This window comes from Melospiza georgiana, chromosome 1 (assembly GCF_028018845.1).
Source record: "Melospiza georgiana isolate bMelGeo1 chromosome 1, bMelGeo1.pri, whole genome shotgun sequence".
Classification (NCBI taxonomy): Eukaryota; Metazoa; Chordata; class Aves; order Passeriformes; family Passerellidae; genus Melospiza; species Melospiza georgiana.
Genome location: NC_080430.1, coordinates 17,061,361 through 17,078,338, shown reverse-complemented (window position 1 = coordinate 17,078,338; position 16,978 = coordinate 17,061,361). Strand labels below are relative to the sequence as shown.

At 38.1% G+C, this 16,978-nt stretch overlaps 1 protein-coding gene across 1 annotated transcript; it reads right to left on the bottom strand.

The window, feature by feature from the left end:
* Positions 1-3,300: 3,300 nt before the first annotated feature.
* Positions 3,301-15,300, bottom strand: MASTL (microtubule associated serine/threonine kinase like). The gene is made up of 11 exons (XM_058034843.1): positions 15,219-15,300; positions 14,392-14,480; positions 12,987-13,093; positions 12,576-12,711; positions 11,810-11,982; positions 9,429-10,655; positions 8,476-8,614; positions 6,993-7,007; positions 5,109-5,222; positions 4,917-5,018; positions 3,301-3,458 (listed from the first exon to the last, which is right to left on the bottom strand). The coding sequence occupies exons 1-11, from the start codon at positions 15,287-15,289 to the stop codon at positions 3,301-3,303; spliced, it is 2,331 nt and encodes a 776-aa protein (XP_057890826.1). The 5' UTR covers positions 15,290-15,300.
* Positions 15,301-16,978: the final 1,678 nt, after the last annotated feature.

Sequence of the window (16,978 nt, the reverse complement as noted above, 5' to 3'; positions counted from 1 at the left end):
CCTGCAGGAGTTACCACTCAGGACTTTGCCATTTCAGTACACAAATGTGGCTGCTGCTAAAGCCTCCAGGCAGGGCCTAGCAAGTTATAAGCTGACTGAAGGGCATACAGACCTGTACTGAAAGTAACAGGTATTTCCTTACTTAAAATCACTGCCTTGGATGAGGTACTGGGAAGCACTCAGGGTTTCTTTGTGTAAAAATCCATCTGCCACACTCCCAGCAGGGGCAAAAGTAACACAGCAAAAGAAAAACAAGATACAGAAGCAGCAGCAGCACAACCGCACTATTTTATTTTATATATTTACACAAAAGTAAAGTGAATTTTTGAAGCATGAATTTTGAAGTAAGTGCAAAGTGAACTTTTGGAGAATGAAGTAGAGAAGAAAATCATGCATTTTATTGCCAGAGTAAGCATGTGGTAAACCCAATCATGCTGAAACTGGAATCTCTGAGCTCAACAACACAGGGCAGCACTTCAGCACCTTGGTCCCCAGACACTGCCCCATGTGTAGGTGTGCCCAACAGCATATAAGGGCTGGGAATAACCATCCAAAACTGCTGCTTCTGTGTAACCAAGTACAACACTGAACTCTCCAGTAGTTTTCAGATGTAATGGCTGATAAACTGTCTCCCAAGATAACCTGGAAGCTGCAGAGTTTATGTGTAGATTATGCACATAAAGTTTAGGCCTTCAGGGAGCACCATGTAACAGCTGCAGGACTTGCCAAATGGTACTCTACAGCTTCAAAGGATCAGAAACTTTTGCCAGCCTACCCTGTTATGTGTAAATCTTTACTAATAAGAAACACGAGATCTCTTCTAGCTACTACATTATACCTTTAAAACTTCTACCTGCAGTATTTCAAGTCAAGCAACAAGTGGGACAAAACCACTGGGACTGAGTTGATAAGGAATTCCATGTTGAACAATAAAGCTAGGATTCACCTTTTTACAAAAGATAAAAGCCCCACCAACCAGAACAGCCCACAACATCACAAATCTCAACAATCAATGTCTGACATTCAACTCCATGTTTGCTATAACCTGGATAAATGCAAGATAATTAAGAGAACAGGATATTGCAATATTTTCAGGGCTAATTGTGTGAAATTTAAATTTTGGATAGCAGTGTAGTGATAACTTTATATTAAACATTCAGATTTGTCAATTGGCCAATTTACTGTTCTACAAATGCTCTATTTTTGTATTAATCACCTGGTTTTGTATTAATTCTATGCTTTTGCATTAATCATCTGGTAGGAATACCACAATTTTCTTTTAGGATAAGATTTTTATAGAAGCTTACTTGACCCTTGTAGATGATTAAGAACTATTTCAAAGGGATAAAGAAGATTATTACCAGTGCAACAAGTTTCTTCCACCTTGATGGGAATGTTTTACACCACCAATGGGAACAGGTGTAACCATTTGTAAAACACTGAAGACACAGAGCTGTTGTGGTGTTCAGTTTCTTATTTCTTTGACATGTAATCATATTTAATTCTTTTAAGATTTGCTTTCCTAAACTAGATTACTAGAAATGGAAGAATAAATTGCATAAAGTACCAGTGATTAAGGTACCCTCCTACCCCAGTTTATATATTCTAACAGTACACAGGAAAACCACTGAAGAACTTCTCATCACTTTCAAAGAATGCTGTCTATGAACACTGCTTCAGTAGTGCATTCATTTGTTTGCACCTTTTCCACCATGTAACAATTGCAGTGTGACTGAACAACTTAGAAGTTCTCTGAAACTGCAGTCCTTAGCAAAGGGAGTGAAATTCACTGTATGTTTTGCAACTTGCCAAGACTGTTTCACAAAATTGAATTTTTACAACAAGAACTGGGATTGGTCATTCTGAGCTATTAAAAATCAGCACTCTTTAGGTCTTTCTAGGAAACTTCTTTTTTCCTCACCATTCCCATTCCTTTCCCAGCAACCTGAGGGGGCAGCAGAAAGCCTGGCAGACTCTGCTCAGAACTCCATCAATAAATCTTGTCTTGCAGGAAGCAGGGTAATGAAGGGACAACTCACTACTGCTACAAAAAGAGTTAGTTCATGAAACTAAAAGGCACTTGGCAAAAATCACTGGCAAAATGCTTGGCTTCTGGCACATGGCCCTTGGCTGGTAACACCATCTAGCACAAATGATCTTTATCTAACATGTTCATTTCATTAACCTGAAAAATTAAAATCTTCTTTAAGTTAGAGATACATATGCAAGAAAAATACTGAAGATGATTTAAACAGAATTATCTACAAATAAACATCTAAAACCTAGCAGACACAAGAGTTGTATTGCATTTAAATATAAATTTAAATATACTTCCCCCTAATTCAGGTTTATATAGAACATACACTTCTATTTTATATTCTAGTCAAAATCCAAGCTCTGGCTGTGAGTTTACAAAACAGTCTGTTAGCCTACAATATATTATAGTCTTTAATACTTGGCAGCTTCAGTATGAATACTGCTTGCTAGAAAACAAAAAATCATCTGTCACTTGTCATCTGACACAAGGGAGCACACACACACACACACACTGGGCATTTTCTATATAAAACCAGTAACTGCTAAATGTGTGTTCAGTCCAGCTTCCTACAGCCCAAGGGGTTACAACACAACAACTTAAGCAAAGCATTTGTTTAAGACTTGCCCCAAGTATCCTCTCCCTGCCCCATTTCTCTAGGACAGGATAGTGTCCTGCCAGTCTCACGTGCCACTTCTAGCCAAATTAACTTGGAATTAACTGTTGTACCCTCCCAGCCCTTCTTGGGAATAGGACAAACAGAAGACAAGACATTGCAATGCTGCATTAAGATTTCAGTTTTCCACCTTGAATAGAAATGACCAGTTTTGCACAGTGGATATTCACACTGCTCAGACAGGACTGCTCCCAAACCAGCTTGCCACCACACTGAAACACCAATAGGTAAGTTATTAATTAGATACAATTACAATTCCTTTATATCCTTTCCCTATTATGTTTAGCTGGGAAATAACACCACACTTCCTAACTGGAATAATTATTACTACTAAAAAGCCCCATTATTGCCAAGAGTTACTAGGTCCAAGAAGCACAATGCTCTGGCCTCTCAGTAAGGTGCAGGAGATAACAAGTAGCACAAAGGCACTTGATACCAGTTTCAAACAGTAGTTTCTCTTTAGAATAAAAATAGGCTGGTAACTTGAAACACACTAAATTCAGCAAGGAAACTTAGTCAATACCAAACTAGGGTTACAAGACAACCTGTAAGTGTGCAAAACCATGGAGAATGTCCACTTCTCTTGATGCTATAAGCTAAACCCAGACACAGTCAGGTGCTGAGCATTGTTTCTAGCATCAAAGTAAGAGGTGTCAGTCTCGTCATCGGGCTGAGGTATAAATGGCATCGTCTGGTTCTGGAGATTATCCCAGTCCACCCCGTGAAAGAGGGGGTGATGCTTCAGTTCTGAAACAGAAGTTCACATCAGCATTAGAAACTTCCTTATGTCCAAGCCCCACAGTCACTTTGTTCCCATATCTATAACTGTCAGGAGATTTATATTCCTTTTCTACAAGGTCATGAAAGTGCAAATTGCAATGGGGCTTTGATTAACCCCAACTTCAGTAGGACCAAACTGTTGGCAGGACAAGTTGCTGCCACCCCCACCCAGGGAACCTGTTCCATACAGTTCCACTGAGCCAAAAGCAGCTTGAAAGCTGCTCTTACCCAGAAAGATTGAATTTAGAGAAGCACAGCACTACAACAACATAACTGGGATTTCCCAGTACGAAAGGCTTCATGCTATAGTGATAAAAGGGAGATCACAAATTTGGGAGAGGGGAGAGAAGATGACAGTGATGGAAATTTAAGTGCAACAAGAAAAACTTAATGGTTGTCCTGAAAACTAGTCATCCAACTTCACTTCAGTGGGCTATAAATTGGACAAAGAGGCCAGATACAGTTGTAAATCTTGACAAAGAATGGATTTTAAAGAAGCTCAGATAGGAAGAAACCATTATGTCATCTATTTTAAAATTCTGCCCTTGACAGGCAATTCAGATTTCACTCTAAAATTCAGACACAAAGACAATAACTTGTGTTTAACTAAAACACCTTCAAATTGCTTTTTGGGATCTATCAAAGCCACAGAATTGTCTGCTGACATAATAATCTTCATTCATAATCTTGTACCTTCTCTATTTTAATTTGGCTTGATTTCAGCTTCTAGCATTTAGTCTCTTTATGTGTAAGCCTTTCCATAGCAATTTTCTTCTCGAGTGATTTCCTGAACAGTTCTCATAAGATTTCTTTCTCTATTTCCAAAATATCTCACTCTAAATTTCTTTCCATTATCCACTTTTTTTAAAAAAAAGCATAGTCGCTGTTAACAATAGGAAATGTTTAAGCCCTTCTACAAAGGAAAAAAAAGTAGACTTTGTATAGTATATATTGTCCAACTTTATATTCTCCTATGCATTCAGTAAAGACAGGCTGATTCCTAAGAAAAAACTGCTCTCTCTGAATTAACTGTTTGTTGTAGGAGGCTTCTCTCCCAAAAGATCATCTTTTAATCAAGGTTCCCAATGTCATTTAGGTTAAAAATTCCAAATACTCATTAGATAAGAGAGAACTTTGGTACATCAGATGCCTAACACTAAAAATGCATAGCAGAACAGCAGTAAAGGAAAACAGAAGTTCAATTAATAAAATTAATAACCAACAAAACAATCCCTCCCTAGAATCACCTTGTTCAGAAAGGAAAAACCCCACAAGAAATACAGAAAATACCACAACTTGTTAAGTGCTGTGGTACTATACATGGAATCTAGGGAGGCACTGAAGTTTATCAGCCTAAGTTTCAGGAGGAGGAAATCACCATTTAAAAATCTGCAATAAGTTACAAAGACCAATTTTAACACCAACCCTTCAGTCCAGCTCTCTTAGTAGTGTCAATTGTTAGAAGAAGATCTATTGCATTCTGGGCATTATCAGACAGCTTTTCTTCACCCTCAGGCCAGGGAATGTCTACAGACAAAAAGAGAGTTGAGTTGGTAACTCAAACTATAAGACAAATATTGGAAATACATCCTTGCCCTGATTACTGAAGCAGATTACCTCTTTTCAAAATATTTTGGAAGACCTGTGTTGGTGTTTCATCGTTAAAAGGTGGAATTCCAGTTAGAAACTCAAACAGACAAACTCCAAGGGCCCACCAGTCTACAGCAGAACCTGGTAAAATAAACCCACATAATTACACTTACAAAAATGATACTTGCAAAGACTTTGAGATTAGCAAAAGCTGAAGAGTGTTTAAATTCTGCAAGTTTCTTGAAAATTATGAAGAGACAAGTTGTGTTTAATATACATGCAGATTAAAAATAGATTAAAAGGTTTTTTATAGCCACTCTGCTCCTTAATTCATTATGGATAATACTGGGGTTTGCTGATAAAACCAAGGGGGATCTTAGTAACAATCAAATTATCAACTCCCATCACAGAGAATCCAGGAGCTAACTCCTCCAGGAGATTGTTTTGTGATAAGAAATAGATGCCTCATGACTAGAGCCTGGGTAAGTGCTCCATGTTGCTGTCTGTGCCCTTCTCTCAGTTCTTTAAAAAATCTCCAAAACTTCAGATTATTGAACTTCATTTTTGTTTGTCTAAATTACGATGAACATCACGAAGACAGCTCGCAGAAACGAGCCAGCACACATGAAGCTGGCATTGCCTTTCATTACACTGAACTGACTGGGGCAATGTGCAGTTACTGGCTATCTCTGCTTTGTTATTAGATAGTTCTGGTTTCCCACATTCCAGGGTTTTGTCTTTTTGCCAATCTCTCCTATTAATGTACACTGAAACCAGCAGGCAAAGCAGTCCCAGACACCACTGCATGCATCCTAAGCTTCCTGCATCTTCAAGCCATGCCCACTCCACCATATAAAGAACAGATGCCACAATTGCTGTTAAAAAAAACCCCAAAACTTGGAAAGATAATAAATCTAATTGTTCTTGGCTTTTTTGGCATAGAGAAAAACCTAAGACACCTCCAAGCAAATGAATGTTTTGAGCCATTTCACAAAGACTGCTGTTAAGTTTAGAAATGCTGAAAACCAGAGTGTTAACCAGAAATTTAATACACTTTTAGCAGTTCCTAACAGCAGTAAGAGTGCCCACCAAGCTAAGCACATCAAAGCAGTGAGTTCACATCCTCTGTTGTTAAGAGTACCTGTTGTTCAGTAAAATACTCCCAGCTCCAGTCAAAGTCTAATAAGATCACAACCTGAACAGTGTAATAACCAGGTTTCAGCAGCAATTTTTCCCACACAAAGTCTAACTAAAATGAGATTAACTCCTACCATAAAGCTGCAATACAGGACCAAAGGACAGCATGAAGCTGTGCTGGGGAGGTTCAGGTGGGATGTTAAGAGAAGTTTTTCCACACAGAGGGTGGCTGGGCACTGGAACAGGCTCCCCAGGGAAGTGGCCACAGCACCAAGCCTGGCAAGGGCTCAAGAAGTGTTTGCAGGGGCATGCTGTGCTCTCAGGGACATGCTGTGACTCTGGGGCTGTCCTGGCCAGGGACATGAGTTGGACTCAATGATCCTTGTGGGTCTCTTCCACTTGGGATTTTCTATCATTCTGTGGTTTGAATCTTCACCCTTAGGCAAAATAAATCAGACTGACTGCAATGAAGTGAAAGGCAGCAATGAGAAAAGTGGCTCTGGCTTTACCTTGTGCTAAACAATTTAAGAATGCTGACTTTCCTTCTGAAGGACATGTTTACATGTGTGATTTCTGATAGTTTAGTCATGCTGATAGGATGTTTCCCGATTCTGTGAGCACCACACATTTTCATGTGGAGGTATATTGGACATGTCTTTCTATACAGAAACATTGTTCACCCAAACAATGTTCTCAGAAACTGTGATCTGGTTATACTTTGACTGTTCAGTTATGCTGAACACTTCAGCTCTGCACAGAATATAGAAAACTCACCAGATACCAGAGTCCCTGCATATGAAAAGACAATGAAGTAAAATATTACAATTATTGCCCAAAAAAAGCCCATAACAAATACAAACATTGAATATCAAGTATGATTCTCCAAAGGCATAGGAATGAAGATTTTTTCCCTAAGATAATATTCCACAATAAGGAAAGATGTCAATGTTAAATCTAAGTTAGAAACAAAAATAAAATAGTTTTGTAACATGATTAATTTAGGATTAAAACTACATTTACAAGCAACTCAACATGAGAAATATTTAGTGAGGGAAAATTTGAAGCCTCAGAAACCCTGGATTCACTGAAGGTAATGGGAGACTTGTCATTTCCTGACACAAACCCCAGACTCTGCAAGTTTTCACTGAAGTTCTGAGAACCCAGTAACCACAGAGAGATCACCCTGTGACCAAGTTTCACATGGTCTAAGTAGCACTGATTACATTTCTAAAATATTATCCAGTTTTAACACCTGCCAGATATCCAGGAATCCTAAATGGAAGTGCAGAACAACAACTACATATATTTAGCATTTTCAGTTTTTAATGGTAAATTGTTAAATCTCTTCATAGAATTTGTTAATTTACATTAGCAGAATTTTATTGCTCCACAGGATAGTAATAACTGCCTCTCAATTAAAGTCTCTTTCTCATGTAATTTTCCCAAGACTTGCAGCTCTACAAAATAGTAGTATACTTTTGGGATGGAAATAAAATGCAATTATACATCAGCAACTGTATTAGAGATAAACACATTGCATTTAATTTTTGTTAATGCTTCTTGCAATTTAGCAGTAAACTACTTCAGACTTTTTGTTAGTCTCAGTGGACCTCAGAATCTGAGACAAAGAAATTTATGCCCTTCAAAATTGTGCTATTTTAGTATAGTATTTTGAAAGCAAACAAACCAACCCAAAAAACCAGCCTCCAAAAATTTGATGCCTATTACTGTACCTTTCTATAGAAGATCCTGTCAGATGTCTGGAGTGTTTCACGAGGTCACTCAACTCAATAACTGATTTTAAGGCAACTTCATACAATTGTCTGGCTTCACATAACACTTAATTATCAATAAACACAGAAAACATTCTAAAAAAAATTGGAGGCTTAAGCCTTTCACTCTAAAATTTCACTAAATTTCCCCTTTCCCATCCCAAAGAATCTTTAAGGGCACTCAGGATAACCAAGTTGTTACTCCTAAGCCACATACAAGTCTCAGGCTGCCAAAGCAGCTTCCAATGCTGATTGGCAGCAGACCTGCTGGTGGACAACTAAAACCTTTGGTTATGAGAAACCAGTAAAGGGATGGAAGGAGCAGCTGAAGCAAACACAGCCACCACCCATGATGGCAAAAGCTTAGCACTAGCTGTTTTTGAAGAATTTCCAATCTTATCGCTTGAAGGGTTAACAGTTCTAGAGACATTTAGAAATGTAAAGGTGCCACCTTGCAGGTACTGCCAGAGGCTGGTGTGCCTTACCATGAGGCTGTGTCAGAAGCAGCTCAGGTGCCAGGTAGTCTGGGGTCCCCAGGATTCGTTCCCCCTCTACGGGGGCAGCTCCTCTTCGAACGCTCTTTGGAGTCCTGTACGGTGTGCCAGCATCCCCCTGGTAAGGGGTCTGAAAAATGGGACAAGGACTCACATGTCAAACAAAACCAGCTCACAAACTCCCAGCTCCAGCTTTAGTCACAGATGTAGTAATTGATACTTAAGTTCAAGCCAAGAACAAGTTACAAAACATTCCCTGAAAAGCATGTGTGAAATGTGCTTCCAGTGCTTTATCTCAACAGTCTTGAAGCATAAAGATGCTTACTCTTTGAGAAACTTTTCCTTAAGTTCTTCCTCCAGTGTCACATCAGCAGCTATCACTGTTCACATCAATCTTTGTAATAGGCTTGTAACTGGCACTTGACAGAATATGTTACACCATCACTTTTAACAGGATTAAAAAAAAAAAAAAAGTAGCAGGTACAATGGCAGTTACCAGCAGCTGAACAGCATTCACACTGTCTTGGGAAGAGTGCAGGATAATGGAAAAAAAACCCAACCCCCCCCGCCAAAAAAACCCCAACTAAGACTTCCCATTACATTAGGAAACCTAAAACTGCTCACAGAAAATATGACACTGCACTAGGAGCAGAATGAGAAAAAACAGCACTGGTTTTTTTTAATCAGTTCACTGTAACAGCAAAGATTTCTCAGAAATGGACAGTCAATGCATGTTGAGGCAAAGGCAAACCAGTGAACATAAAGCTACTGCTAAATTCTTACAGATATTATCATTTTGGCCACACACTGAAACCCTGTCAACAGAGGCCATTTTGACAGACTAACTCAAACTATTTGAGTTTTCCCTAAATTTACCACTGAAATAATTTCAGGTCCCTAATGTCCACTGCATGTACAAAGTTTCTATCTGCATCCTTACCTACCTGATAGACCTGATATGGTCTTCCTTTCTGTAATGGAGTGATAGCTGTTGGGTAAGAGCCACTGCAGGCAGGTGAAAGATCCATTATATCTAAGGAAGCCATGCTGCATGGCTCAGATATATTGGATAGATTGATTGGACTATTATAACTCCGAAAAGCAACAGCATTTTTTTTTAAGAGACTCAGTGCTTCCTTCATCTTTGCTGAAGGAGAAGATACTGTGTCAAGGCAAGTCTCTTCCATGTGTTTCTGGTCATTATCCTTTTTCTGATGTACTGGCTTGCAGTCCTGGATGGTATGTGCCTCCTCTCCATCCTGTAAAGCATCTCGGGACTCTGGTGATGTTATTAGCACACCTTCAGGTTTTGGTTCCTCAAAGGAGAGGTCTTTAACACTTCTGTCCAAATCTAAAAGCTGTTTTTCTAGATGGCTTTCTGTAACAGACACTTCAGGAAGTAAGTCAGAATCTGCACTGAAGACATCTAAAGGTTTTTCATCATCAGTGACTAAAAAACTGGAGTTCATGTACTCCTTTTCATCATCCTTTCCACAGTCTGCATCCAGATCACACATAAGATTTTTAGCTACGGTTGGAGTAAGCGATCTTTCTACTGTTTCCTGGTTACCAATAAAACTCTTCACTTCTTCCTTGCTTTCACAGGTGTCACAAAGGCATCCATCATTACAAAGCATCAAGGATTGAATTTCTGTTGTCAAACCTGTCCCTTTGTCTGCAGCAAATTCTGAGATCTGACAGCCACGTTTATATTCTGCAGTGCTTTTTTTAACATAGTTAAGCTCCTGACAAGGACTAGTGTCAACTGATTCAAAGCTTCTTTTTACACCTGGCTTTTCAAACATTACTTCCTCTTTCACAGGCTCATTCTGCCTTGAAAGCAATTGCTGTAGTCTGGAAGTCTCCACTGTTTCACAAGTCATGTCTCTTTTATTTACAAAGACTTTTTCTTTCCAAATCTTGTTTTCAGAAATACACTTTCTTACTACTTTCACATCCAGAGTGCCCACAGGAGTATCTGTTATATCCAAATGTTCACTTCCCAGCTTCTGCCTGCTACCAGACTCACTGCTGGCAATGGGAGAAATGGCAGACCCGAGTTCTTTCCTCTTTAAAACTTCTTTGCTATTTGGCAACATAGCATTTGAAAGGAGAGCTGACCCACTGTTACTGGTTTTGAATGTTGTAGAACGAGGTTCATCTTCACTTAGCTACAAAAAAGCACATTAAGTTTTGAATATCAAGAAAAATATGATTACAGCATTACAGAAATGTTTTATTTGAAATGCTTTATTACAACCTACATAATGAAATGCAGATTTGCAAGCATTACTCATTCTAATTGCTACTAGTGAAAACCATACTTCAAAATATAAAAAAAAAAAATCAAAACCAAATAAGGGATGACCTTGTAATTTGATTTCTTTTAAGAACATAAAATAAGCTCATTATAATACAATAGAAAATGACATATTTTTAAATGCCAAAGGATGAAAAAATAGAGCAACTGATGTTGTATTTGTGACTTTATTTTAAGAAGCTACAGAAGTTTTCAGTTTCAAAGAAAGTCCAAAGAAAAGAACCCCATTATAGTACCCTGTAGTATATTACACTTCAGAGATGACAAAAGGAAAATCTGATCTCTCTAATTTTTTGATAACATAATACCAAAACCAAGGCCTAAGAAACAGATAGATGCATTTAAAACAATTAAGTTGTTCTGTATGCTCTAAATAGGAATCATGGCAATGAACCACATAACACAGCATTTTCTTTTAGGTTTGTGTTTGTGCAGAACACATTAAAACAGGATGAAATATTTTAGGATAAAATATTAACAGCTATAATTATTGGTGTTAGGTTAGTTGGTTAGTGATTCAAAACCCTTCAGTAATAGCCTTAAACTTTTCAGTTTAACAGCTACTAGAAGTTTGAAGTGGATTTTATTGTTTTCCCAGGTTCTGTCTTCTAAATAAATTCTTTCACCCACAATGCTGAGCAAATAAGCTTTAGGGACAAGGTCAGCTTCCAAAAAGCCACTGCTCCCAGCAGTGCCCATCTTGTGCAGGACAGGGCTAAACCAGTGATGGTCAGGGAAGCTTTCTCTTTCACTCCTTTGCTGCAGGCTCAGTAGCATTTGCTTCTCCTGTTATATTGCAAAGGACTAATATTTGTTTGAAGGAAAAGGTTATATTGGTTTGACCCAAAATCCTACTCAACACAAATTACAACCCTTGCTCCTTCTACTGTAGGAAAGTTTCTCAACACTTGAAATAGCCAAGGCAAGTAGAGTAAATAGCAGACATTTGCATAGACAAGTACAAACTAATTTAAATTTAGAGTGGGAGGATGAAACAGTCCTGACCTCTACACCTTTCCTGCACCTGGGGCTGATCCAGATTTCTGATTCCACACTGGACAGGTGTGTGTGAGACTGACTACTGACACTGGAGGTACCAAACCTGTTTCTTGACTGAAGCAGAGTAGGAGTTAAAGTCCTCGCTGGCATCACAGGTGTTAATTGAGAATTATCCAGATCTTAAGAGAAAAAGAAATTCAAATGTTGATACAAACAGGCAACATGTACTGACTGACTTCACACTATGTTAAGCTTTCACATCAAAGGAAGCTAAGGAAAGCTATGATGACAACAATTTCTCTTGTCATCTTTCCTGCATAGTCAATTTACACATTTTTTTTTTAATTAGGAACTTGCCAAGAATGTAAAAGCAGTATAAACATTAGCAGCATAGTTGCCTTCCTTCTCATTTCAGGTTAGAAATGAGAAAGCAGCAGGAGACGACAATTTAAATGAAAGAATACATTGCTTTATTAAACAATTTCCACTGAAAGTATGTCAAGAACTGACACTATTTCCATAAAACTTTAAAGGGTGATTTTGAATTCAGGGGTCATGATCTGAAAAAACTCAATCAAACAAAATCACTTTAGAAGATGACATAAGTAGTGTAGGTGAAAACGTGTCATATGTAAAGCACTGGAGGAATGGTGGAGAGCAAGACACCAACAGAATCACATTTAATGAAGTAGGTCCAAACTACTCACATAAACTGAAAAGACCATAACCTTACAGGCAGAGTATTCCTCAGCACAAGCCTGGTTATACTCACGTGTTTTGAACAATTTAGTTGAAAGAGGGGTATTTTCCTTCTGGGCCATAGGTACAGGAGAAACCGCTCCATGCGGACTGTCGGATGTTGGACTCGATTTGTGCCCTGGCACTTTCATTCCTACAGGAGGAGTATACTAACAGGCAGAAAGAAGCACAGTTCAAAGTTAATGGAGTCTGAACAAATTCTCAATAATGTTTGCATAGGAGCTTGGCCACGCTCATTAAAAAGTCAGCAATTCAAAAGTCCAAGATAATCACATCAGAATTTCAGAACACACTAAACATATCACAAGTCATTCTACCAGCTGGCAGAAGAGAGGCAAGAATAGCCTTATCATGCCAACTGTTGAATTTAAGATAGTAAATAAACTAAAATTAAATATTTCAAAGACAGTGAAAATTTACTTACAAAGCCCAGAGAACTGATAAGGGACAACAGTTGTCCTGGAGTACGTGAATAGTCCTGTTTTGGCTTTGCCATTGATGGGGTAGTAAGGATATCTATCATATTTATCTCTACAGAAGAAAAGAAAACCCAAAATCAAATAGATCAAGTTTTCATTTTCATATTAAACAAAGTTGCAGACATTTACTTAAGTTTCATGAAGCCAAAGAAAAAATTGAGTCACATACTCAAAAAATATACAAATGAAGTCACCAAGACCAATTGAAGACCTACCTGTAAATTCTTACTTAACACAACGTGTTTTTTCTAATACATCCAAACATTTATTCATACAGAAGTTGTAGAAGCCAAATTTCTTTTCCAACACACTATGCAAAAAGCACTACATTTTCTAATTTGATATCAGCTTTGGTTTTTAGGCAGCAGTTCCAGCTTATGGCTTGTGGAATAGGATACTAAATTTGATTCTTTTTCCAAAACACATCTCAAAAAAGCTACACAAGAATTTTTCACAGGTGAAAATTCAACCTTGGATACCTTTTTTTTTTGCTCACTAGCATTAAGTAGCTTTAAAGCTTTCATATAATGTTCAACTAGACATAATAATAACCTGTCCCATTAGAACATCAGTTAAAGCAGTAGATCATAAAAAATACAGAATACCTAGGATTTTCCTTTATATTCTTAAAACTATGAATCAAACTCCATAGACCATTCTGAATTTCAACATTCCTTTAACTATACAAAAAGGATGTACCCTCCAGCAGCTGTCTGAAAAAACCTGAGCTGGTGCTGTGCAGTGTAAGTTTGGATGATCTGACCAAGGAGGTACCAACCAGCTCAGAAATTGGCTATTCACCTTAAGATCTGCAGCCTGTGCCAGACAGTCATGACCATTCAGCTATATTTTCTGCTTGAAAAGAGAACATTCACATGCCAAAGCACTGAGCTGATCTTCCCCTTTATCCCTCAAACTAATGTCTGGAATGTCCCAGTTAATTTATTGGAAAATAATTTATACAGGACTGAGAGACATGAATTGAAGGCCAGAAGTAGTCAGAGAAACAGGAACAAGTCAGAATTATTCATTCACCCGTTGAAATCTTCTAGCAGACTTCAGAAAACTTTGAAATCCATATCCCGCCAAAGAAAGGACTCTAGATCATATTTCATACATCCTTGTCCCAAAGAATAAATATTTTACCTTCTGAAGTGCAATGCTAAGAGCAGACCACCTACTAGCATGTAGCTAATCAGTACTTACCTATTAGAAATCAGGTATTACTGCAACATTTGTACTTATTTAACTGAAAGGTGCCCTTGACAGGGATGTGAAGTATTCAAGAACATGGAAATGTGATGCAGAAATACATTTTAACACAACCAATAGGATAGAAACAACTCTTACCTCTGTTCAGAGTAACTCTGGAAAGCCCAAAGTCTGTCAATTTTATATGTCCCTGATTAGAAATGAGCATATTGTCTGGCTTCAAATCCCTGAAAATATGAATACAGCTGGAGTCAGCAAAAAGAGCACTGAGCAACATGAAGGAAGTTCACTGGTCAGAAACACTCAATACAAAACATTGGTTAGAGCTGTTTAATAGTAACATCTCCTAGCCAGCAGAAGATTCCAGTTTGAGGAACACATCAAATGAATCAAATATATTTAGCATTAAATATGGCACAAACATCTCAGGCTTTGTAAAAATCTGCATGCATGTCAAGAGTTGCATATTTTGTGCTTCAGCAGGCTTGACAAGCATCCTTCACAAGTAGCACCATAACATTCACTGATGTGCAGCTCCTACAGGTGACAAGCAAAGCTCCAGCTTTGTTCTCATGTGTGCTCTCTGCAGCATTGCTGAGTGCAAAAAGAGCCCTCACTCTGGGGGAGCATCACCAGTGTCCCTTTGTCCCACAGGCCCAGGTGTGCAGCACCCAGAGGGTTCCTGGACCACCACAGCTAATCCAGCACTGGACTGGCAAAGAGCTGGCAGGGGAAAGCTCTGTGGGTTTGTGTGCTCAGCACACAGGCACAGATTTGATTTTAGCCATTGGTTCACAGCATTGCTGCAGGGCACACATACACAAGGAGCTTCCAGCAGCTCTAGCAAATGAAGTGCCTGTGGAAGCTGCCACAATGAAACACTGATGGTTATGTGTTAGAGTGAAAAAATAAAAAACCCAAACTACCAAATACTTATTTGTAAGAAAAATAAAAAATAAATTCACCTGTGGATTATTCCATGCCTATGAAGATAGTCAAGAGCCAATGCTGCTTCAGAAATATACTTAACAGCCATTTCTTCATCAAAATATCCATAAATATGCAGAAGAGACTTGACATCTCCACCAATAAGGTACTCCATCACCTGTCATTCAAGCATTTTAAACTTAAAACACATTTCAAAATTGGAAGTAAAACACCAAATAACCTTCCCCCCTAGAAAAATATGATTTCAAGGAGCAGAAGCAGAGAGAAGTACCTTTGTTCAAACCTCATTTCCCACACAACACTTTTCACTTGGATAAAACAATTAAAGTGTCCTGTAACAGCAGGCATTAAACATTTTCTTTCTGTAGACCATTTGCTTATTTTATTTGCCTAGATTACTTTTAGTAGCTAATGAAAAAGCTTTTACCTACAGCTTTTAACAGTTAACTACAGAAAATTTTCTGTATTATAAATGTTATATATTTCTATATTGAATATTATGCATTTTAACCTATATTTATCTTCATATATTAATCTATATTTAGCTTAATATTGTATATTTCCATAGTATAGAAAATAAAGGGCAAAGCATTCCTGTGAAACTCCACGCCTGAAGCCAAAGGCCACCTGTTCTACACAAATCAAAGTATCTCAATATTTTATCTTGCTGTCATTTATACACAATATTAAATTAAGACCTGAACTTTGTGAAATAAGTACAAACTATCAAAAATGCAGTGAGAGTTAGTGTGCAATTAAGACACATGAAAAAGCATGGAAAAAAGATACACCCAGTAGACCATTATGCAAACACATTATGATGGTCCATGTCATACTCAAAATAAAATAGAAGTCAGCAGGGTTTCTGAAACTCACTCTTTGATGTCAAGAAGGCATTTATGGGGTTTTGGTCAGGAAATCTCATCAGTACTCACAGTTCAATACACAATATTCTTTCACACATATATGTAAACATATATATATATATATATAAACACACACACACATGAATATATACATATACACACATATCCAGACATGATTTTAGCATCTCCTTTCCAAATCCTTCACCCTGAAGCCCTCTACTCCATGCAGCAGTTCAGACTCCAGAAAAAGAAGCCTTTGTTTACACACAAAATGCATAGTAGGAGTGCATAGCAACCTTGTCTCAGAATTTCATCAAGCTGCTCCCTGTGTGTGCTTACAGCAACCCTCACAAATTGTGCCAGACCCTTGGCAGAGAGTCTGAATCCTTACGTGGAAGCAGCACATAAACCCAGGCACAAGTCCTGCTGTGCTCCACAGTGCTCTGTGTGGACCAGCATTTAGTTTTGCCACTCAGTTATCATCTTGTCATGTAGGCCAACAACTGTAACAACATCTGAGCACTGGAAATAAGTAAAATAGATTTCCTTTAAGAGAGCCATGGAGCATCTTCCAGTCATTTGGCGTCTGCTTGAATAGAATGATTTCTTGTTTTCCCTAATATTTCTACATATTTCTAAGACAGAGCAGTTGTTAGAATTTCTAAGTTTCTCCTGTAACAGAGGGGAACATGAGCAAAAAGAGCCCAAAGACACCAGAGGAAGAGAAATATTTTACTTCTTCAACCATTCTGAGAAAGATGTAAAAGTGACTAAGGAATACCATTACAAAAATGTTTTGAGATATCACTATAGTTCATGCTTAATTTTCAAGACTACCATAAAATGCCACGGCCATTTTTTTACTCACTAAATAGATGTTGTTTGCTGACTGAAGTGAGTAGTACAAGTGC

Excerpts from the sequence above, each read along its gene's own strand:
- MASTL (XM_058034843.1), bottom strand. The coding sequence starts at position 15,289 with ATGGCTGTTAAGTATATTTCTGAAGCAGCATTGGCTCTTGACTATCTT. Across the intron at positions 14,481-15,218 it reads AGGCATGGAATAATCCACAG|GGATTTGAAGCCAGACAATA; the intron begins GTGAATTTATTT and ends TCATATTTTCAG. Across the intron at positions 13,094-14,391 it reads CAGAGTTACTCTGAACAGAG|AGATAAATATGATAGATATC; the intron begins GTAAGAGTTGTT and ends TTTCTTCTGTAG.